Raw genomic sequence first — 23,194 nt, 5'->3', positions numbered from 1 at the left:
AGGATAAGGTTCATGTTTCAGAGAGTTAGAACATAGGGTGTCAATTGATAGAACATGTTATGGTTTTCCTTTTCATTTGCTTCTGTCATGGGTGTTTCAGATAGCTCGATATATCACTGATACGGGTTGCCATCCTACTGAATGCTTACTTGCATACTTGTGAGAATGAGAGCCCGTACAGTCGTAGGATATCCAGACAAACTTTCGTACAACTTGTGGTCGATCCCCAAAACGTGCACATGCACACCAGCCGGAACAACGATGTTGCTGATAAAAGGTTCACCCAACCATAGCACAAAGTCATCACCAGCATATATACACATCCAGATACAACCGACAGGCATATCCCCTACCTGGTCTAGCCTGGCAAGCTCTTAGGAATCTGACATAGCAACCCCTAAGTTTGTTACATCATCATGTATTTCCCATTTTACTTGTGAATTTTGAATTCAGATTCGAGGCTGTCCAATATCTCGACAACTGATTCTCTCCTGGAGCCATTGAAGTGCTTGACTACCTTGTCTAATAACACGTGAAAACAGTCAACCATCAACACAGGACGACATGAACGACGTGGTTTTCCAACCAAGCTTCAGAAGGTATGATTGGGTCTCCGCTTACCCCATCACGGCTAGCAACAAACTCTAGCACAGATTCTTCGGTGACACCAATTGTGCCAAAAGATTCAACTCCATGCTCCTGTATCTTTTGCTATTTCATTGCTGGCTCCTTAGCACAACCAACCATACCGTCAGTTTGGCCTCTCTTTGCTGTAGGGTTTGCATCACTTGTTAGGGCACCATCTCCTAGATTATCATTTCCGCCGGCTTCGCTTGCATGGGGGAAGCAGGCGCATTACTAAAAACTTGCTCTGACAATCCACACCCCTCAATTGTCAGGAAGGTCTTGATCATGTCGTAAGTTACCTGCGATTGTCATGTAGCATTTCTTTTTGTCATAAGTAAATTGGACATTCACGACAACTTTGGATGCACATACAATGAACTACAGCCAATGCTTGATAAGAGTGGCTATTACATTTTCCAAGCAATACTAAATCACAAACAGAAATAGAGTGATTATGCGCTAAGAGAAAATTACATTATCTGGGAGCTCCTCTTTGATCGGCTTCAACTTGTCACGTGATCCAACCTTTGCTATTGCAAGATGGATCCCTGAGGCTATCTCAGGTGTCAGCCCTACCTCCCTGCAAAACCTACTCCAGTCCATCTCACATCCTTCTCGAGCAGCATCAAGTATGTACGCAATAACAGTTTGCTCTTTTATTGGCACTGCTCTGCGAAAATACTGGAATACATAATCATATTAAGCTGTGAACTTGAGTATACCATCAGTGCAAAACGAAAAATGAAAACAATGGTAACTCACTGCGATTTTCAGGAATGAGAACACCTGCTTCTGCCCCAGTTCCCATGCAGTCAACTTTGCATCACCCAAGATCCCTGGAAGATTGTTTTGTACAGGTTTCGGTAAACCAGCTATATTTTCAACAGCTGGATTTGTTGTTGTTGTTGGTGGTATTGGTGAATTATCCAATGGAAGGTTTAACTCCTTCGATAATTGTGTGATATTTTGGATGAAAATGCCACTGAAACGTGAGAAAAAATGCTGCAAACAAAATGTCAGATGTATTAAAATACGAGTACAAGATGGAATAGAATGTTCACACTATCGTGTATTTTAAAATTGGATGCACTGCAGAAATGCATACAATACATATTAAGAAAGACAGTTTGCTGTGCACCGTTTTCAAAGTAATACCTGGCTGACACCATCCATAGTCTAGCTCCACTAGAAGGCCTCATCTTTGCGAAATTTCTTATTGTCTGATCACCGCATATATCATATCTGTAACAAGGGGGATTAAAATATCGGTTTGCTAACCTTTCCAACATAAAATAGCTAAACAACACAGATTCCTAAACGCATTGTTATCGTTTAGATTTTTACTCACGGAGCGGTTCCAATATCTTGAGCCAGCTTCATCTTGACATTCAGGAGCATTTGATAAAGTTTTGTTTCATCCTGAAAGAAATTTAAATGAGACACAAAACACAAAAAGCTAAAATTTCCAGGTTAAGTAGTGGGTGGATCGGGATCTAATAAATAGCATTTTGAGAAACCTACCTCAGAAAATTTTTCGGATTCTATTGTGGGCACATGATTTAAACCACCACCTTCTTTGTGCTGTGAACTAGCATGTTCCTCTAGATCAATCATCTCTGCAGTCAGCTGTAAAACCAGTGGTGCCATCCATTTTACCAGCGTAGAGAGGAACTTGACCCCTTTTGGACTGACGCTGAATATATATAGACGCAGAGTTAGAAGTGGTTCTTCTTAAGCATTTGTGCAAAGCTTAGTTTATGACTAAACATGCAAAGGGCTACAAAGGGAATGAATAGAATGACTAAAGAAGCAAAAGTAAAACTGCAAAACAGAACCTGACAAATCTTAATGTATCACGGACAGTCTCCTTCAAGTAATCTGCGCATAGATAAAAGAATACAATGAATAAATAAAAGCACATTCAAAGATGACAAAATATTTCATTATCCTAAGTCCTAAAAACTGATACAGAGCATTTGCTCAGTGTAGCCATACATAAAGTAGCACTATTACACTTTGAAGAACAAAGCAGGTTTTACATTCAAATAAAAGTTACAAAAAGGTGTGAAGTCAGTGGCTGAGATGTTCATGAATTTCCTTAGATCATCAGCAGAAAGATGCTAGTCTTGAAATTGATGCATACTTTCTAAGCTTTACAGGTCTCAAAGATAACAAATACTACTTGTTAATTGTTCGTTCTACTGGCAATAGCAAACCAAATAAAACAATGCAGAAAAATGATGAACAGAATTGATCACACTTAGCAAAAATTAGCAAAGGAGTGGGAAGAGGAGAGAGGGCAGCTGGTCGCCGAGCATGAAGCTACCTTGATGCCGATTGGTGTACCTCGCTGTCTGGGCAGTCGCTTCTTGTTGATATCCTGGCACCGACATTCCTTTTTGCTCCCCTTCTGTACCCATCCTAGTTGTGCAGGATCAACAGATAAACCAGGCTTAGAAAAACAACACAAAAGATCAAGAGCAAAGGAATTGAATATCTAATATAATCAAAACATAGAGGTGAGACAGGGATTTGGTCTGCATAAGGGGGTGGATCTCCTAGCGATGGCACAGCAAAATTTATAAGATAAACTTCCAACTTTTGGTAAAGATGACCACCAATATCAGAAAGGAAATACTTGGGAATCAGGATGAATGAACCTAATACCCATCCCTAAATATATCGCATGGCCACTAAAATGGCAAAGTTCATTCCTGCAAATAAAGAAAATATAGTCATAAGTCAATATAGAATAATACTAAATTAACATCTAGTAACTACTGAGCATAGCTAAGCTACGCCTAACAACATTTATTTAGAAATGTGGCCCATATATAAGTACCAACTATTACACATAATAGCACATGCAGCGGTACTTCAGAGGAAAAGAAACAGCAGGAGCAAGAACATGTACATACTGGAACTCTCTAAACGCTTCTGCGATGTATAGTGTTTTAACATATAGTAACTAAACAAGCTCGACCTCTATGACATAGCAATAAAGTAAACCCAGATCTGTGGTCATTGGATTGATTCAGAAATAAACCACACCAAACTCAGATCCGATGCAAAAAAAGAAAGACATAGATGAAGCGTGCAAGCCGATCAATCCCATCAACTGGACAACCGGATAGTCTCATGATGATTCGCAATAGGGGGTGGCGTTGGGTTACCTGGTCGCCACCGAGAGCGAGAAGGGAGGGGAGCTCGGGGCAGAGTGCGTCGATGTAGGCGTCGACCTCGGGCTCAGTGGGCGGCCAGCCGTCGGGGAATGACTCGAGCCAGGCACGTGCGGCGATCTCCCATGGGTGCAGTGGCCGCGTCGAGGCCGCACGGGCACCGCGTCGCCTACTTCCATGGGGATACGTGACGATCACCAGGCCGACCGCCCGACAGCGACGGCTCGGAGGGCTTGAAGGAGGCGTGGGCAACGGCTCGGAGGAGGCAGGCGCTGGGCGGGGAACGACAGGCGGGTGTGGAGTAGAGGGCGGTGCAGCTGTGGATATGGAGGGAGACGGTTGGTAGACGGCAGATCTAGGGGCGGCGGCGGCTTTGCTCGGCTGCCCGTGCAGTAGAAGGAAGGAGAAAAGGAGGAGGAGGCGTGCGACGCAGGCCACAGCGTGTGGCGACGGCGGGCGCAAGCGACGTCGTGCGCTCTCGGTGTACCAGCTGGAACCCTAGACCGGGCGCGGGACGCATCGCGAGGGAGGGAGGCGCGTCGCGAGGGGGGAGGCGGGCATGGAGTCGCACGCGCGTGGGGCGGGAGGCGGGTCGGGGAGGAAGGGGAGGGAGTGCGAGGGCGAGGGTGAAGATGCCAGCGTGAGAGAGGTGGCGATGATGGCGGAGGATCAGGGGAGGCGGCTATGGCGATTGTGAGGGCGCTGGCTTGAGGGAGGATGCGACGATGTCGGCGAGGGCGCCTGCGATTGCAGGGGTGATGGTTCCTCACGTTCTGCTCGGGGGAGGCGCGGTGGCGGCTGAGGGAGGCAGGGCGAGGGATGCGAGGGAGAAAAGGATCAGCGCCTGACGTGCAATCGTTGGTTTCGATCGGCAGCCAGAATGGACGGCTCGCACTGCACAGGAGATGGAGGATCAGCGGGAGGGCGACGTGGGTCGCGATTGTTTCGGCGCGCCGTCCCTATGCATCATCGTCAAATTGCACTGCTGATGATTGCACAGCAGAATGGCAAAATGGTTAAGGGGGAAGACACGAGGGTTGCACCAAAAAATTATTCTCCAATTAGTTTTTCTAGGAGCAGAGATTCTAGTAAGAACACGTGGACGTGGTGGTTGCAATGCAAATTGTTCTTATCACCTCAGTTAGAATAGTTATTACTCGCAGGGAGTGATTTGCGACTAATTTTGACTGGCAAAGCAGCAGAACGCAGTGGCGCTGGCGGTTAGCATAGGCCAAGCCAGTCCGGCAGCCGTGGCGGAGACATCCCCGCCTCCCAACCACCCGCGCCAAACCATCCCCCATCCATGGCGTCGGCGTCGCGGCTGCTCCCACCCGCGCCTCCTCCGGCCGCGCCACTCCACCGCCCGCGTACGCGCAGCCACCTCGCCGTCCCGCGCCTCCGGTGCCGGGCCGCCTCCTCTGCGGCGACCTCCAGCGGCGCCGCCCTGCTCGAACGCGGCGGAAGTGCCGCGGAGGTGGCCCTGCGGGAGTTCGTCACGCTCGACGAGCTCCGCGCCGCCGTGCGCCTCCGCGTGCGCACCTTCTGCGAGTACGCCATCGACTCTGTCGGTGCCGAGGTGATCGGTCCCCTTTCATCTCTTCCCTGTGCTATGATTGGATAACGAGACTGCTCTTGGTTTTGGAGTGGCTGGGGGCATCCTAAGTTTTAGGATGTCTTATGCGAGGAAAATCAAGAACTCGGGAGATTCGATAGATTTAGCCGTTTAGGGGGCGCGATGTATGCGATGCATCTATGGGTGTGATCTGGTCGTAGTTCGGAAGAATCTGGTGAAATATTTATTGTGATTGTTGTCAATTAGTTTGTGATTAGTAGGTTTCAGTTTTGCAACTGACGCTCGCACCAAACTTCGGGAAACACATTAGACAATTGGATTTGTAGTGAACAGTGATCAGCAGATTTGGTAAACGGCACATAGCTTTGTTAATTTACTGGTCATTCATGCCAGTTTACTGTGTGCAACATCGTTCTTTCAGAAAGACATAAATTTAAGTTGAGCTTAACTAACATTGTTCAGAAATAGAAAGGTGAAGAAATAAAGCATGCATCTCACTATATATATTGTTATTATGCTGGAAATTGCACTCTTCTAGTCAAGTCCATTTTGATTCCTAGCAAAAACAACTTACCTTGTTCAAAACAAATACTATGTATGTAGCCAGTCAAGCACAACTACTTCTTTAAAATACTTAGTGCTTGGTAGTCCTGTATTTACTTTCATGCAATTTTCTTTTTTCCTTCTCTTTTCTGGTACACTACCGCACCATTGTATTGATCCATTGATGACTTAACTTTACTATTTGTTGTTAAGTTCTGCTAGGATCACAGAAAGGCTCTTGCAGACAGGGAATTTGAAGCGTTGCAGGATAGAATTTCTGGGAAAATGATCAATTTCCAAAGAGTTTCTTGTATAAATGGGACTGTACCACTGTCCCCATCCTTAATGACAGCTGATGAGCTTTGTTCTATGTGCAAGGTATAGATTGCATTCCCTCAATTGTTCATTTCTTTCAGCAATGTTTTTAAACATTTCACCCAACTGTCTCGTGCAAATTTGGTAAACAATTGTTTTTATATACTTCTACGAGAATATTTTATATGTTATGCTTACACTGAAATTATAACAAAAAAATGTGTGAGTACTTTTCTTCTGCAATAGATTTCCTGTCTAGTTCATTTGAATGATCGCTTATATTTGGAGGAAAAGAACATCAAAAACTAACATGCCAATTTTTTTGTGCAAAGGTTCATTACTTGTTATTTGTTATTTAGACTGAGATTCACCATCATAGTGCAATTTTTAGCCTATCACCTGTCTTTTCTCACATTCTGAGCTCTTTGCTGTTGTCAGCCTATTTATTTCTAATAGGTTTACTTTATGGATTCTCTTGTAAGGCATTTAACTCTAAAATTGATGCCCTGTTTGTTGCCTGTACATGCAGTTTGTGGAGGATGGAGAAGAGAGAGTAGTAGTTGGTAGTTTAGACCTTAATCAGTGTCTCTGGCTACCAGATGAATTGACTGGCAAGAGGCCTGGGGTAAGGCTGCTGCTTCCTTTTTCATTTCTCTTGCAGAATATTGTGGATAATATGTATGTTTTGATAGTTGTGACTAACGTTGTCGAACTTGCTTTCATCATCTCTTGGTTATTCTCATGCAATACAGAAAAAGCTCAGTGGACCTAACTATTTTTCGTTCTAGTTATTTTTTAATGTCATTCACTTTTTTGTTATATTATGTTGACTTGCACAAAACTTGAATAGCTATTTGAAGTACCTTTTTATCTGCCTAGATTAAAAATTGTCCAAACACAAATTTTCTGAAAGATGCTCAAAGTTGGTTCAGTTGCTTCATTGAAGAACTGACATATTGGTCCATTGTTTATTGTTAATAGGTGAATGAAGACAGCCAGACAAGAGCATATCTGAGCAATGTTTGTGTCGCTAAGGAGCTCCAGAAAAAGGGGTTAGGTTATGCATTGGTTGACAAGTCCAAGAAATTAGCTCGTGAATGGGGCAAGTTTATTTCATCTAGTGTAGTTGATCCATTTTACTGTTATCTTCTTTATTATTACCTGGTGTTCCTCTTTTTTATTTGCGATGATCTGCCCTTAGACTTTATTCTCGGTTTGCTGATTCCAACATACTTGTAACAATTCTCGTGAAACATTGGCAGGCATAACAGATCTGTACGTCCATGTCGCCATAAACAACATAGCAGGACAAAAGCTGTACAAGAAGAGTGGATTTGTTTATGAAGGCGAAGAACCTGCATGGAAGGCTAGGTTTCTGGGCCGGCCTCGAAGGTTGCTTCTTTGGTTTGATATGAACAAAGAGCCATTGTGATCTTGCAATGTAAAATACATATTTGTAATTATGTTCTTGTAATTGTTTATTTTTACCATCCAATCTCAAAGCTCTAAATGATTGTAGATCATCTCTCTTCTCTCACTATTTCTTGTTCATAGCTTGTATATTGAATTCAACTCCAAAGAAAATGAAAAGGTTCGATGATTTTCATTTTTTTTTCCGATTGTGTCAACATGGCGAGCTCAGAGCGCCTGCAAATTGTAAACAAACCTGACTGTCTGGGGGTACTTCTATGGGAGTTTTTGTTCATCTGTCGCTATGTCAGCAATAAGCAACTCGCATGCACAAATAGGAACAAATTTCCAACTTGCAACAAGAGAGCTCTGTCAGCAGCAAGTAATTCGCATGTGCAAATAGCAACAAATGTCCAACTTGCAATGAGAGCGATTATGTTACTACTCAATTGGCACCTTTTGCCATTTTGTCATTGGATGTGTTTGAGCTTAAATTGTTGAATGTAGTGTCCAAAAAAGTCAAAGTAATAAAAGAATAAGACTTAAAACCTGTCGCTGAAAAGTAATATCTCATGTATGTAGTAACCTGAATATATCACCAGATTCACCACACATGCTTTCACATTTCTATGAAGTTTCTATTTGATTTTGGAGTTGCAAAGTAACATTTTGAGTTAAAATGCTGAGTCATTTTAAAACACATTGAAGGCAAGAAATCATTTCGCTTGTAGAGGGAACATATGTGATGATCTGCTTAGCTGAAAAGTTGCGTTCTTAAATGGATGATCTACAATCTTTTTCCAAAACGTTAAATGTTGTTAGCGGACCCAGTCAAATAGATGTGGTGTCATTCAATTTTAGTTTACTTTAATTATACATCTATATTTGTACTCCAGAACGTACAAAATCCCCATCTTCACCCAAGTTGGAACTGAAATCCATGAATCCTTTTTTCTTGAATCAGACATAGAGTTGCAAGTCATTATATTAGGAGAAATTACCACTCTTGCAGACAAATTAAATCTTTTGTCTCCTTTCTCAAGAAACCAATTTCATCTCAGTTCCCTTTCCATTTAATTCTCATATGTGGTATAAACAAAACTAGTATAGTGAACGAAGTAAAAATAACTCAGTGCTAGAATACATGAATTTCATGTTAATCTATCTTACCTATAGTATTTTCCTGCAAATTTGTCACGTCTGAAGAAAGGAAAAAACAAAGAGCTGTTACAATGTTGTTTTTCAGGGACTAATAATACGAAAAATGCAAAACTAATAATACTCTTTAGATTTTTTTTTTCATCCGTAGCTCACTGAACTGGGTAACAATAGTGCCTTTCTTAGCTATATCCGAGAAGATATCTCCCTGCAGCACGGTAGCTAGCTTCGTAAGCTGGTGAGGCAGAAATATGTACTAAATAATTTATGCAGTAGGAAACTTACTAAATAATTTGATCTCAGGAACTGTTGAAGTACCTCTCCTCATCATCTTAGTCTTTTCGGTTGAACTAGTCCGTGCATGCAATTCAATAGGAACTGTACATGGTATGTCCTACTTGCAAACTTTTGTGGCGTAAGCATTGATGAATTTCAATATTAGTTTATTTCAGGGTGGTGTAGCAAATATTTAGTGGATAGTAGCAACAGACAAACAAAAAACTAATAGCCTGAATCTTTTTCAGAGTATACAGAATTAGCTAATGTAACATGACAGAAGACAGGTGATTGTTATATTAGTTTTTCTTAAAGTTCTATGGAATTAGTTTTTACAGTTCCATGCCAAGACATGGAAAACTTAACTCAATGCTTAATACCTTCATATGGCTTTCCACCATCTGGAACATGTTCTGGTCCTTTTGTTCTTTGCTTCTCATTCTCACACATTTCAGTTCCAGGGTATGACCCCTGCCCACAGGGAAGCTGCCTCCTGGCCCTGCACGCTTCAGGATTTATATGTGCTGGTGGATAATTGCCCAGCCAGAGGCCTCATTGATTTGAGCATCCCTCAATCTGAATTCTCAAGAGTTCCTTACACTAATGTGTTGTGAGTTGACTTTTATGAAGTATTGTAAATCTAGGGAAAAAGTCTATATAACCCCTGATATATCTATGGTCATCTACATGACCCCTCAGCTACAAAACCAGGTATTTAACCCCCTCACCTTTGCAAAACCGGTTAAATAACCCCCTAGGTGGCTTTACACAGTGGTTTTGTTGTACTAATGCGCTGAGGTGGATAGAGATGCTGACGTGGATCGGCTGACGTGCGGACCCCGCTTGTAAGTCCCCTCTCTTCCTCTCTTTTCCCTTCCCCTGTTCTTCTTCCTCCAGATGAAGCTCGGCCGCTCGGACTGCTTGCGCCACCGGCCAAAATTCGAGCCCCTCCCTTCACTGTTTCCAAATTACTCGCGGTAACAGCTCCTTAACCCTCCAAGCTTCCTCCCAGCCGCTCCAACACCAGCCCCATCTCCGTCCGACTTGGCAATCGTGGATTCCCCATCTGCCCGAGCTGCCATAAGCGCCCGCCATGGACCTCAATGTTGAACTACACCTTCCGGCCACCGTTTTCCCCGAACGATGGCTCAAATTGAACCTCGGTGATCCCCTAAAGCTCATGTTTCCTTCATTTCATCACGTTCACCGACTTTCCACGATCGTTCTTGGCCCTCGTCACCGGACTGCACCGCCGCTCGCCACCGGCCGGCTCGGGTCACTAGCTCACGTGTGTAGCTAGGGGGTTGGGTGCGGCTTGTCTCTCTGAGTGTCCCAGTCTTTTCCCCCTCGCCGGAACTTCATCGTGGGTGGGGGAATCGTGGGTCAAAACCACAAAATTCGGCACCATTGGTCATCGGCAGAGCAATTCGTTGCCGCCACAAGTTTCGCCGAGTTGCTGTGGACCTCCTGGGGGCCGCGGCCCGCCTCCTGTCACGAGGCATGCGGGGGGCGCGGTCGGGATGGGCCTGTCTCCTGGCGCCTAGCGGCGAGGCACGCGGGGGCTCGAGGGGCCGGCGGCGCGGCACGGGAGGGAGGGAGCGGCATGGACGGCGGCGTGGGGAGGGAAGGAGTGACGGCCAATGGCACGGGAGGGAGGGAGGGGCGGCCAGTGATGCGGGAGGGAGGGAGCGGCCGGCGACAGGTGCTTCGTCTGGAGGAGGAAGAAGACCCGGTGTCACTAGTAGGTAGAACACACTCGTCGGAATCACCAAGACAAAATATTGATGACCACCTTAGGTCCACCGTGGCAAAAACTGCCTAAATGGCTGCACCTTGTAAAACCACTTTAGGGGGTTATTTATATGGTTTTGCAAAGGTGAGGGGTTAGAAACCCGGTTTTGTTGTTCAGGGGTGATGTTGTTCAGGGGCGATGTGATCCACCATTGATACGTTGGGAGGTTATGTAGACTTTTTCCGTAAATCTAGCCCGTAAGAAACTGTTAGCTCTAGCATGCAAATCTAGCTTATGGCAACAAAATGCATTTCTTATTCTCAGAAACTGTTAACTCTGGTGGCCTGATGGTCCATGATCCAAGCAGGACCCATAATGATTGTTTATCAGTGCCATTAACGCTTGCCTTAGTGCTCGGAGATCACCCATAATTCGGTCCCATCCTATTGACTAGCAGCAAGGACCATACGTACTCATTCATTAGGGCGAGCCCAAAGCTAGCATACACCTAAATCGCTTCTTTACTTCAGAATAAATCTTGTGGCATTCAAGGTTTATACCCGGCACCACATACTTTCTGCATCAGCGTCCTTGCCACGAGCGAGTTTTCAGATACATCTTCAGTGGCTACATCAGAAGTTTTCAGTTCACCAGATGAGCACTGAAAGTCACCGGCAGTGTGGGCCGCAGTTTTTCACCTTCATATGAACCTCTGCTCTAGCTTGCATGTTTCTGATAGCCTTAATTAGTTTTCCTGTCTCCACTCTATGTGTGTTTCTGACTGTCATATAGATTCAGTCATTCAGCAGTAAGAAATATTCAACTTTTAGCTGTACTTGTTGAGCTCAACCGTGTTTTTTACTGCTTGTTTGACTCATTTGGATCATGGTGATGAAGTCATACGAACCTGACATGCCATCAGAGCCCTCACCTGCCTGGTTGCCTTGCTTTGCGGGACATCTGGCTGCCAAAGCCGTGTTTCCGTGGATATTCTGCTGCGCTGTACTGCCACCGAAGTTTACAGCAGCAGATCTGCAAGAGTTGATCCATGGCTAGCTAGTTGGGTACGCAGGAACCAAGTTGGCTTCATTGAGGTGCTTGCTGCATGCATTCAGAAAATTCTTATTTTTCGGTCTCTATTATTTTGTCATTCGTAGAAACACTGTTACTTTTTTTACTAACGGAAAAGGATACTTGTAACTTTTTTTTCACTCGCTGTTATACTATTTAGTTTGCATAAATTCTCTCTGGACAGTCAGTAATTTTCTCAGCTGGGAGGTTGTGTCACTCGGGTAACTGAGACCCAACCATCAGGTTGAAAGTTGAAGATTCTGGAACGTGCAGGGCACAGAAGCTCTCGAGAGGCGCTGCTCCGTCCAGCAGCCGAGTAACTAGGGTGCAGTACAAGGCGCCGTACCCCCGAGTTCATGAGGGCACAGTGGTGGCACATGGATGCATGTTCGCATGCGCCCTCTGCCCTGATATCTTGGTGTCTGTTACTTATTCAGATTTGCAAGTACAGTCTCTTCGGTTTTTACCTTTAGTGTCTCAGAGAAGAATCTGGGCTCAGGACTTGGATTTTGTCCTAGAAGTTTTTATTAGTGCATTCATTAGAACTTAGAAGGATTTTGTTTGAATTTCTTTGGTTTCTTAAATTGCATCATCTGTTTTTCCTCCAAACAAAAATCCCTTGGCTCCTGTGTGGCCCTGACTCCCTTGCGCTTGAACTCTGGAGAGCAGCATCCCCATCAGGCCATTACTTCTGAACAGCACTTGTCTGCCTAGGACACACTGGCACGATCACGCACCAAACAACTACAGCTTTGCAAGAAGACCGGAGATCAGATCCGGTTGACCGGCGACCACCGTGACCCAGAGGTCAAATGACCTGTACGCTGCCGAGCTTACCGCTGCCACCTGGTCCAGCCCCCAAGCTCTCATGCAATGCAGGTGGCGACCACAAGAGCACTAGCCCATGATGATGGGCCACGGGTTCATTCGACACGCCCAACACGAGGACAACACGACGGCGGTCGGCGGCGAACCGCGGCGAGTGTCGTCGTCGTCGATCGAGCTCCTGGGGCCGGCCGGGCCGGGGCGCTACTAGCTGCTACTTCCTTCCTATGCGGCCGGCAGCGAACAGCCGTCGCGATCGGCGGGGCACGGGCTCCGAGGGGAATGATGGCGCGTCGTGCTCGCCGTCGTCACTCATGCATGGTCCAGGGGTCCAGGCCCCGGCCGTCCGTTTCCTCTGCGTTTACATGGAAGCCGGCCATGGCCCTTTCTTTCTCGCTCGCTCTCAGCTCTCAGGGACGGACGACGCCACAGGTGGTGGCACATGCGTGACGATGATGGGACTTGGGAGGAGCCGGGCGCCTGCTGCAAAACATGTCAGGCGTGGCTTTCAGAATTCAGATGGAGGTGGACTGGCTGCATCGGACTGGTGTCAGGGAATGGCGCCTGCTTTGGTATGGGCAACCGTGTCTGCACGCAGACAGGCACGGGGTCCATTATTCATGGTGAAACTTAACTGATGCTGTGACAGGTTGAAGAGGTTCAGAGAGCAAGGAACAGGAGAGGCTCCAGCACCCATACGGCAAAAGTGGATCAGAATTCGTCTCGCCGATGATTCAAGATTCAGTTTGTGACTTGCGAATGAATGTGGTCGCTGTCGCCTATCGCGCGTTGGACGTGGCGAGAAGCCGCATGAATAGCCGACAACTTGCCACCAAAACACAGGGCTACCGTTCCATGTTTATGCACTTCTCTTCTCACAGTGTTTACCAGCAGATAGACGGCCGGTGATATAGTGTGTATTTAGTGCCTCGTGATGCTCGAGACAAGCAGCAACATGCTGGAATTTGATCATAACACATCGTAGATGCGACGGAAGAAAGGAAAATAATTGAAATGAGTAGCAACGTTTGAACCTTCCTCGGATCCCTCTGCGGTATTGTTCTCAGTCTCTTTTCCCAGGATTCAGAGAAAGCAAGCTCCAGTCGCATCGCATTCAGCGGGCACATAGCGTCTGTGTGCACCCTGCTGCAAAGCCGTTATCAATCTGCAGACAGGTTGCAGACACAGGAAGAAACAAGAAGATGATGGCTCACCAATCCTACTGCAGCGCTAGCTGCTGCGAGGGTGAGTGGCCGGAGTGACATAAAGGGTGCAGGCAAATGGAGCACTCGGACCCTGACCCTGATATGGCGTGTGTGTGTGTGTGTGTGTGTGTGTGTGTGTGTGTTCTCTCGCTGATGCTGCAAATGTGAGGCGTCTGGTTCTGTGCAGTGTGCAACAGAGAGAGTCAGTGAACGTTAAAAAGTTTATTAGCAAGAAATAGAGGGTTTAATTGGGTTTTATGTGTAGTATTTCTGAATATGTTGAGTTCCAACAAATAATTTCTCAACTGTTGGTTAGCCATATGTGATTTGCTAGTGTATGTTTGCCATACACAAGTAGAATAAGGTTATACAAAACATTTCAAGAGAGGGTTGGTGCAAGAACCAATTTTTACTCGGCTTAAGTGAACCGCTATGCATTTCTATTAAGACGAGAGCTAGTACATATTTGCTCGAGAGCATGCCATGTGCTACCTCACATCTAGATGACACATAAATTGACAAACAATCCGCTTAAAGTGAAAACAAATCTAGTAGTACCGGTACATGCTTGCCACATGTTCAAGAAATAAGCACACACACTGTACATAAATCACACATCACCATAATAACTACAGAGAGCAAATTTTAAAATTTACTCCCTCTGCCCTGAAATGTGTGGCATTTTGGTTTGTCCTAAGTCAAATTATTCTAAGTTTGACTAAGTTTATAGAAAAGATTAATAATATTTTGAATTTCAAATGAGAATAATTAGATTCGTTATCAAATATATTTTCATAAATTACTTATTTGAAGATGTTAATATTCTTCTCTATAAATTTTGTCAAACTTAGACTATTTTAACTTAGGACAAAGCAAAATGCCTTACATTTCAGGACGGAGAGAGTACAAGCTTCAACATTTAAGAGTTCAAGTTCATGGCATAAAATGGTTCAAATATGAAATTTAAAGGTCTAAGCTCCACATTACAAGCCTTACGCTCACCAAAAAAATTAAGAGTAATATGAAGTATGGTTTAATGATTTCCAACACGATCTTGTAAGAGCCCATCTGCGCAGCGGATACGATAACAAAAGCATGATAAACGATAGCGTCTTTGTCCCCGGAAATCATTGTAACAACAACGGTCTACTCCTCATCCACATCGGGATTGGCTGGGTAAAAATGACCAAACACAAGTTTCGACTCACCTACAACTTAGGGTTAAAGCAATATAAGTATAAAAGGTGACCGCAAGTCTTATACAATTAAATAATCAAGGATGATGCATGAGGATAAAACAAGTATAGGCTTTACTGTAAAGTTGAACTTGCCTAAGCCTAAGCATTCTAAATGAATGAAAGCTCACTAACAAGTTTATTTATCTTGCCCAACCTGATTTTAGTTGCTTAATAGAAGGACAACAAATGAAACATGATCATATAAGTAACCAAAGTCATAATAAACCAAGAAATTCTACAAACAGTTCAAGGGTTCCGAGAGCACGGCAATTAGAATTGGTTTATTTAACCTTAAAAGGACGTACTACTTTACCCACACGATACAAGGATCATGTGGCTCACCCAACCAACCAAAGTTGGATAAGGGGGCACTCGTATCAACCTTTCCCGATAAGCCTCAACCGTTGAGCACACGTCTAACTCACGCAGAGAGGTACCTAGGTCTATCGGGGACACCCTTAGACCTCTCTACAAAGCCCAAAGGCCACACATCTAGGATCGTACCTCAATGATCAAGATAAAAGAGGTAGTTGGGTTATCCATATCATGATTGGATATGTGATAGTACGAAATTAATGCTCAAAACCAATATTGTCCGGACCTTAAACGATTCAAGCGGACTAGTCTCCAAGACTCCTTTCTCAGGATCCTACTATTCTGCCCAAATCTCGAATCCATTTTAACAACATTAACCATTTTTTCGATAACAAGTGCAACCAATAGTAGCATTGGTGATTGTGAACCTATCCAACCTTTTCTTCTAAGTTATGAACTAAAGCTAAGCATAGCTAAGTAATTAATCAAATTATGTAATTAACCCAACTACTCGAGTGACAAGAAACATATATTCAAAACGAGGAAGGTAAATACATGAAGATAGGTAACCAACAATACAATAAGTAAATAGATACATAAACCACAAGTACTCAAGTGATAGACATAATAGTAATTCAATTTTTGCAGATAAAATTAACATGCATAGCTGCTTGCCTTGATTTTTCTCTGGCTCAACAATGGCTTCAACCTCGGCCTTGGTCTCAACAGGTTCGACGGTCTCGCTCTTCGACGTCTTGGTATTAAAATATGTGAATGGATGCATGCATTAGAATGATGCCATAAATTTAAATATCATTAGATGTATAAGAAAAAAGAATGGCACAACATACACTCAAGATTAAGACCATCAAGCATAAAAATAAAAGGACATTGCATCACCACATTCCAAATATTATCATAAGGAACCTGAAGCAAGCATTTACAAGATTAACTTCATAAGACAAGATAAACTTCAAATAAACTTCACAGCCAGAGGATATCAACACAAACTCATGAGAGTCGGATTTACACTAAAATCATTTCTGGACAATTAATTATAAAGGAAGCAAGTTTCAGCTCCTACAAACAAGTCAATTCTAAAAGTACGTGCATACTATTGCAAATAATTCGAAGAACATTTTCATAGAAACTATGCAGTAAAACAAAGCTAATGGAATAGTTTTGCATTTTTATCACTTTTCAGTTAACAGATATGCAAACAAGTTTCAGCCAGCAAGCACAAAATTAAACCAAAACTCTAATAAACATGCAAGATCCAGGACAACAAGCAATACCATTAGAATTACATTACAATAGGAACCTAAAAAAATTAGTTTCATCATTTTTGGAGTAGTACACAATTTATTAAGCATTTAACTCACTTTTGCATAAATAAAGCATAACTAAATATCTACAACAGTAACATGGCAACATGTATTTTTGCATGAAAGATTACATCACGAGCAATCCAGCAAAAGAAACTTCATCATTTGTAGAGTCCTATACATTTTTGTGTACATTTCACAAGTTCTTAGACATTTCCTAAACAACAAAAACCAGATTTTATTTCCTTTTCTTTAAACCCTGTCTACAACCATTTCTTACACGCGCTCTAAAGCTATCCATGGGCTCCAACAAGTGGGCCCTGGGGTCAGTGCAGCGAGGGCGGGTGAAGGTGTGGCTTGGCCGGCCTTGACTGCGGCTGTCGCGGCGGAGCAGCATCGGAGGCAGGGAACGACGGGGTGGTTCAGGCGCGCCCATAGGTGGGCTCAGGCTAAAAGTAATCTTTTAAAATTCAAAACAGCGAGATAAGGTGGCCCGCAAATTTACCAAATTTTACCACGGGATAGATACAATCACAAAGAACTAAATGCAACTTCAAAACCCTCAAAAGTCTGCCCTAGACTGATCATAATAAAAATAACAAATCAGCCTTTTTATTATCTTGCAAGAATTTTATGCCTAGCATGAGTCATCAACAAATTCAGCAAAAAATACTCTAATTCATCATTTTGCACATAGTATTTAATTAAATTAAGTGTAGGCACAGTTGCTTAGCGAAATGTTAAGTTGCTTTACAAACTCACATTCAAACCACATTAAAAAAACTCAAGCAAATGCTTATGCCTTGATACTCATTTATGCTTTAATGATGCTCATGGTGCTCTTAATTGTTTGTTAACTATGTTTTACACATTGGGGTCGTGACAGTTGGTATCTCCATTTCTTATCTCGGATTGTCATACGTGAAAGAGGCTCCAAAGAACCCAAGGCATTATTCATTAGTGTGTTTGCATAATTAGTTTTGTGAGTAATGCTATTATAGTCGGTTCATGTATAGAACCAACAATGGAAATGTATCATTAGTACTCTTGGTTTTAGTGACGAGCAGATTCTAAAGGAACTTTTAGTTTCTACAATTGGTTCTAGTCATAAACCGCATGGTAATGGATTATCAAGGTTCCACTTGTGAACAGGCACTAATAAGTTTATAGCATGTCTGTAAAAATCCATAATTTTTTTCATACAAACTTGGATGTAGAAAACTTTTATTTGAGAAGTCTAACACTCGACGAGATGATAACTTTTTTATTTTGGACACATCTAAGCACCTAAATTTAAGATAAACTAATGTAGCAATTATATCATATCAAGCTCGACTCCTTGTATTGTAGTTCACTGATGGGGTTACCTATAGAACTTAAAAACAGTACCAATAAAAAATAACAATAACATGATGAAAAAAATTATATATTCACTGCTTAAAGACCAAAAAAATATTTTTAAATGTGAAATACGTAGTATGCAAAGCTTAAGTTTGTTTATGTTCAAGTAAAAATAAAGATTCAAAAACTCATAAAATAGCAGCACTTTACGAGTCCTCCATGACAAATTTTCCACTTGAACTCATATATACCCTGGTCGTCCAAAGTTTCAAATAGAAGGGGTCCAAAAGGAAAACCCCTCATTTTTCTTATCTTTTTTGCATCCAAAAAGGTGACAGTGATTATCAATTCTTCACTTGATTATGATAATCCCGATTTCTACACAAGTGATGTCGGTTACAAAACCCACGGTGGAAATGCTAGTAATTCTTGGTTGGTGAACACTTAACGCAACATCTGGTTGAAACAATACCAAGGGAATAAGTTGGATGCTGTGCCATCTATTCTATAAACCATAGACATGTGCTGATTCATCACATTTCGGGCATGGTCTTCAGAGTTTTCTACCACCAAATCCTGGTTTGCCGCTAAGCCTCAATCTGTAGAAGCAGGATAAGAACAACAGCAAGCGGACAGAGGTGACAAGCCTCTCTCCATGTTTCAAGGAGGGCCAGCAAGCATGAGACTGTGCTTGGGGAAACTAAACAAAAGCTACTTGGCCATTGCTACCTTGGATAACACCAAGGTTACCTTTTTGAAATCAGAAGCAGGCATGTGCATACTCACTGAGAGCGCAAAGCATGCTTGGATGCAGATGCAGTCAGATGCAATCCGCCACTCCAAGTCCAAGTGGACAGGGCTGACAGGCATGACCAATCTCTTTTGCATCGGCACCCAAACTAGGGGTATGGAAAGAACCTAGTAGGGCTGCCCAAGGTGCTCTTTACATCTCAATCATCTGGGATGACATGCATTTTTTTTCAAGAGAGATCTGAGGTGAACAGCATGTGCTGAATTTTTCTGGACGAGAAATTTCATTAGGTACCCATCAATAATACTCGCCCATCGATACCTCGTGGAACAACGAGCAGCTTTGTAACTCCTATAACCACACACTAGGCTATCACATAACTCTCGAACACAGCATTCCACGCACTATGAATATTTCAACATTTAACTTGTTTGTCAAATACTGTAGCGTCGTGCCGATTGTCTTAGTCTTTATTCTTGGCCTTCACAGATGAAACAAGTTAAAATAAAATTAGAAAACATCGATTTAAAGAACGGTTTAAACGAAAAGGCAATCTTAGCCTTTTTGGAATAGATGGCATGTGATGCAGGGGTTACCAAAGGTAGGATCAGGCAACTTAATAACAAACCCGGCCTAGATTCCCAGGAGCCCAAAACCAAAAAAGTGAGCAATTTGACTGACTGATCCTGTCAAGTTGCACCCAAATTTTGTGCAGCAGTGGGAGGCCGGCATGGGTCCCTGTGACGGACGGCCTGCCCTTCAGATCTCTAATAATTCTTGAAAGGAGCGATGCGTGGCTTTGGCTGGGCAGGAGGAGCCCATCCATGTGTCCGCATGCCACGGGCACCTGAATAGCGGCATGTGGTGTCCAGGGGACAGCCTCCCCCAAGCATGGTACAAACAGTACTCGCCAGCGCCCCCATTGACAAATGTGTTGCTCTCAGTGCTTCAAGGGGCCACCTTCCAGTGCTCCTGGCACTTGGATTTTGATGCTAATATGGTTGGGATCCTGTGCTACCATAGCGTGAGGAGGAGAGGAAGTAGCTACTCCCTCTCATAGCTCTTAATGCTATATATGTGATGTTAATGGAGTATTGGATCATGGCTTGTGGTTCAAAAAAAAACCATTTGGATGATTTGCTTTGTGTTTTTGTTATGATATTTTGTTTTGACAAAGTTATCATGAAACTCCTATAATGTAGGTGCATTGCAGAGGGACACTTGAACTTTTGACAGAAAACAGTAAATGTCGAATGCTGATCTTGGTGTGTGCCATCCTCCAAGTACACCCAAATAAGTAAGATGGATGTCGAATGCAGAAAACAAGTGAGTTAACAATATATTTTGGATTTGAAATCTTTGTTCCTATTATTCAGGATTAACCTAGAGTTTTTTTTGCGAATGACCGATGCCTATTTTATTGATCTTCTTCAGAATTCTCTCCAATAGCCTAGGCTTGTTTAGCTAAATTATGAAAATCCCCCAGGGACATTTATCAAGTTGTTGGCATTCTTCTTGTTGGAAATTGTTGCTTGAGAACTGTTGGTTGCTAATTTGTTTATCCTCTCAAAAACTGCCCAAATGAGACTAACCTGGGCCACATGATAAGAAATTGTGAAGAATAATGATAACCCACGGTCACTTGAAACAGAACACACTAGGTAAATATCTGATATCATGAAGTGTATGAAGCTGCTCCACGCCAGAATTTGAGCTGCTAAGTGCTAATATTTTATGTAAATTGGATGTATTAGAGGCCAAGATTAGATGTATGAAAAACTTATCGACATATCCACGAGTGTGCTAACTCATTGGAGTTGTCTCTGGTCCTACGAAGCATGTTTGATAACTGAGGCCCACTAGGTTGAAGTTGAACAGAACTATACTTTGACTTTGGAAAAAACACTTCATGCATGTCTCCCATGTTATTTTGTTTATTATAGTACAGTTTCACAGGAATGAGGTTACATATCCCTATCGAAGTAGGTGGTGCTATCATCTTGGAATATTCGAAAACGAGTTCTCGGAAAAGAAGCCTTGTGTGTACATGTCCAGAGTTTCAATGCAATGTGGGAACCATGCTGTTCTTCCAACTTGATTTGAGAGAATTATAATTTTTAAAGAAAAGAATATATCTGTCTAGAGGAACTAGATTGGTTATGGGTTCTTATCAAAAGGACTTCTGGCGGCATACATACCATGGGTCCAGTGATTCTATTGTAGTCAAGCCTAGACTACTAGACTTGATATGGACACATTAATTTACACAAATATGGCACAAATATTTCTCCTGAAGAAATTTAAAACCTCTCATTGTATATGACATCTTAATTTATCCAATTAGGAGCTGACCTCAATAGCTTCCCTTTAATCTAGCTAACTAGGAGATAGCCCCAAGGCATTAATGAGGGGCATGTGAGTCTTTTCTTATCCCCTTGACTTCTTCTAAAAATCTCACGATCTCTTGTATTTGTGGATGTACGGCATATGCTTTTGTGCTTACTAGTTATAGTACCTCTGACTTGGAAGTAAAAAATATCCATGCATTTCTGGTCCTTCAACTTCACTGTTAAATCGTAGTCTTGTTCTGGAATAGATGGCAAAATGAATCTGCCTAATTAGTGGAACACACCATATTTTTTCCTCTTAAACTACAGGCTAGAAAAATCTGTTGTGCGCAGCAAGATTCAACTAAACTAAATTGTTCTTAGTAAACTCAAGAACTAAATTTAGTATATATGGAGAACAAAAAATCAAGTTAGCCACTTTATTCATTTTATTTTTGAAATTGCAAGGATAACACGCGCATACACACACCCACCAGCTTTGACTGCTCAAAGCACTAATTAGTTTACAGAAAATGACCATGCTGCTTGAAGCTTCCTTCCAGAGTAGATTTTCACAAAATTATCTACACATTTAGTTTTTTTGCTCCCAACAAGACAAGAGATACACATACACCCAGAAAAAAAATTCAGATGGAATTTACATGTAGCTTTTATGGGATTAGTAACCCCCATGTGGCTGCCATGTGAGTGCCCTTCTTGAGTTTTGGCGCTAAGAGAAAGGAAATGGTGTGGAAGAAAAGGCACTGCATGGTGGGCTCTGCCATGCCCCCACAGCCACAAGCTATCATGCTTCCATGTTACTGTCTCACTGCCGCTGCACTCGAATGCCCTGACCATGAAGTACCACGGTATTCCATAGCCAACAAAGTCAAGAGAGCCTCTTGCTAATGGAGAAACACATGCAAGGCTGCTACAGCAACAACCAAACGGTCCACATGCCTACTTCTCTTGCAGACTTCAACACTGTTTTTGTATAATGCATTTACTCGTGGAATTTGAAGTTTTACTTATGTTTGGATTTAGTATGTGCATTCATGGGCGGACCCACAGTGGGGGCAAGGTGGGCCATCGCCCCACCTCAAATTTTGAGATCCTTTTGGTGCACTGCAAAATTAGAAAAAAATTAAACATTAAGTGGGGCGAAACAGTCTCTTATGCTAAATTTGGCCCAGCAGACCACCCGGCCCACTTCTTTCCCGCGGTCCCGCCCACGGCCCATCCTCGGCCCACCATCCGGCGGCGCTTCGCCCCCCGCCTGTTATCGTCATATTCTGGACGGGCCAGAAGTGGGCCAAGGAGCAAGATGGGCCTAGAAGAAGATTTCGGCACGATTACAGATCGGTTCCCGTACAAGTGTTTGGGGCCAGTAAGGTTTGGGGCCAGTAAGGCCGTGTAAACTCAGGTTTAGGCAGTTAGGATTCGTGTTGTGTTTGGTTAGGGTTAGTTGAAGAGGGCAAGTCTATGGACTATAAATATGTACCATAAATAAACAAGAAAGAGAGATTCATTCATCAACAACTCACGGCGCATCGCCTCCCCTGTTCCAGGGTTTTCCATCGGGTAAGTGCCATGTGGCCCCCCGATCACGCTTCGCGTGATCGGGGGCGCATTGCTCTTGCCTGTTTATTTTATGTGTTGCTCGTTCTGAAGCCTTGTAGATGGCGAGTAGCATTAGTTATCATAGCACGCATAGAGTAATGTTATTTTATTTGTATCATGATCATGTTCTGTTCATTGTTCTTGCGCGCTCCGCGATCATTGTGCCCGACTATGGATGCAATGGTCGCACCTTGCTTTGTTTATGTTGATAGATCCGATCTGTTATGGCTAGTTTCTATTTATTAGGGATTTAGCTCAATATGTGCATGATTAGGCCTTGAAAACGGGTTGAAAGTTCCGGCAGTATGTTAGTATCGGATCTTAGCCTGGGTAGAGGATTTCTTAGGAATCGGCTCTTTGGCT

General features: G+C 43.1%; 2 protein-coding genes and 1 pseudogene across 3 annotated transcripts in view; 2 read left to right on the top strand and 1 right to left on the bottom strand.

The window, feature by feature from the left end:
- Positions 1-406: 406 nt before the first annotated feature.
- On the bottom strand, positions 407-3,985 carry LOC112903794 (annotated as a pseudogene).
- A 1,000-nt stretch (positions 3,986-4,985) lies between these two features.
- LOC112901889 lies at positions 4,986-7,852 on the top strand. Its single transcript, XM_025970751.1, has 5 exons — positions 4,986-5,382; positions 6,145-6,300; positions 6,767-6,862; positions 7,219-7,339; positions 7,500-7,852. The coding sequence occupies exons 1-5, from the start codon at positions 5,110-5,112 to the stop codon at positions 7,667-7,669; spliced, it is 816 nt and encodes a 271-aa protein (XP_025826536.1). The 5' UTR covers positions 4,986-5,109; the 3' UTR covers positions 7,670-7,852.
- A 9,235-nt stretch (positions 7,853-17,087) lies between these two features.
- The window catches only part of LOC112902358 (transcription factor IIIB 90 kDa subunit-like), a 31,100-nt gene continuing 24,993 nt past the window's right edge, over positions 17,088-23,194 (top strand). Inside the window, exon 1 of one of the 2 annotated variants that reach the window (XM_025971398.1) lies at positions 17,088-17,230. The gene's annotated coding sequence lies outside the window, so the exon portion shown is untranslated. The remainder of the gene's footprint in view (positions 17,231-23,194) is intronic. The other variant, XM_025971401.1, reaches the window with a different exon arrangement.

Source organism: Panicum hallii, chromosome 8 (assembly GCF_002211085.1).
Source record: "Panicum hallii strain FIL2 chromosome 8, PHallii_v3.1, whole genome shotgun sequence".
NCBI lineage: Eukaryota > Viridiplantae > Streptophyta > Magnoliopsida > Poales > Poaceae > Panicum > Panicum hallii.
Note: the sequence above shows the minus strand (reverse complement) of the source record. Positions and strands in the feature narration are given on the sequence as shown.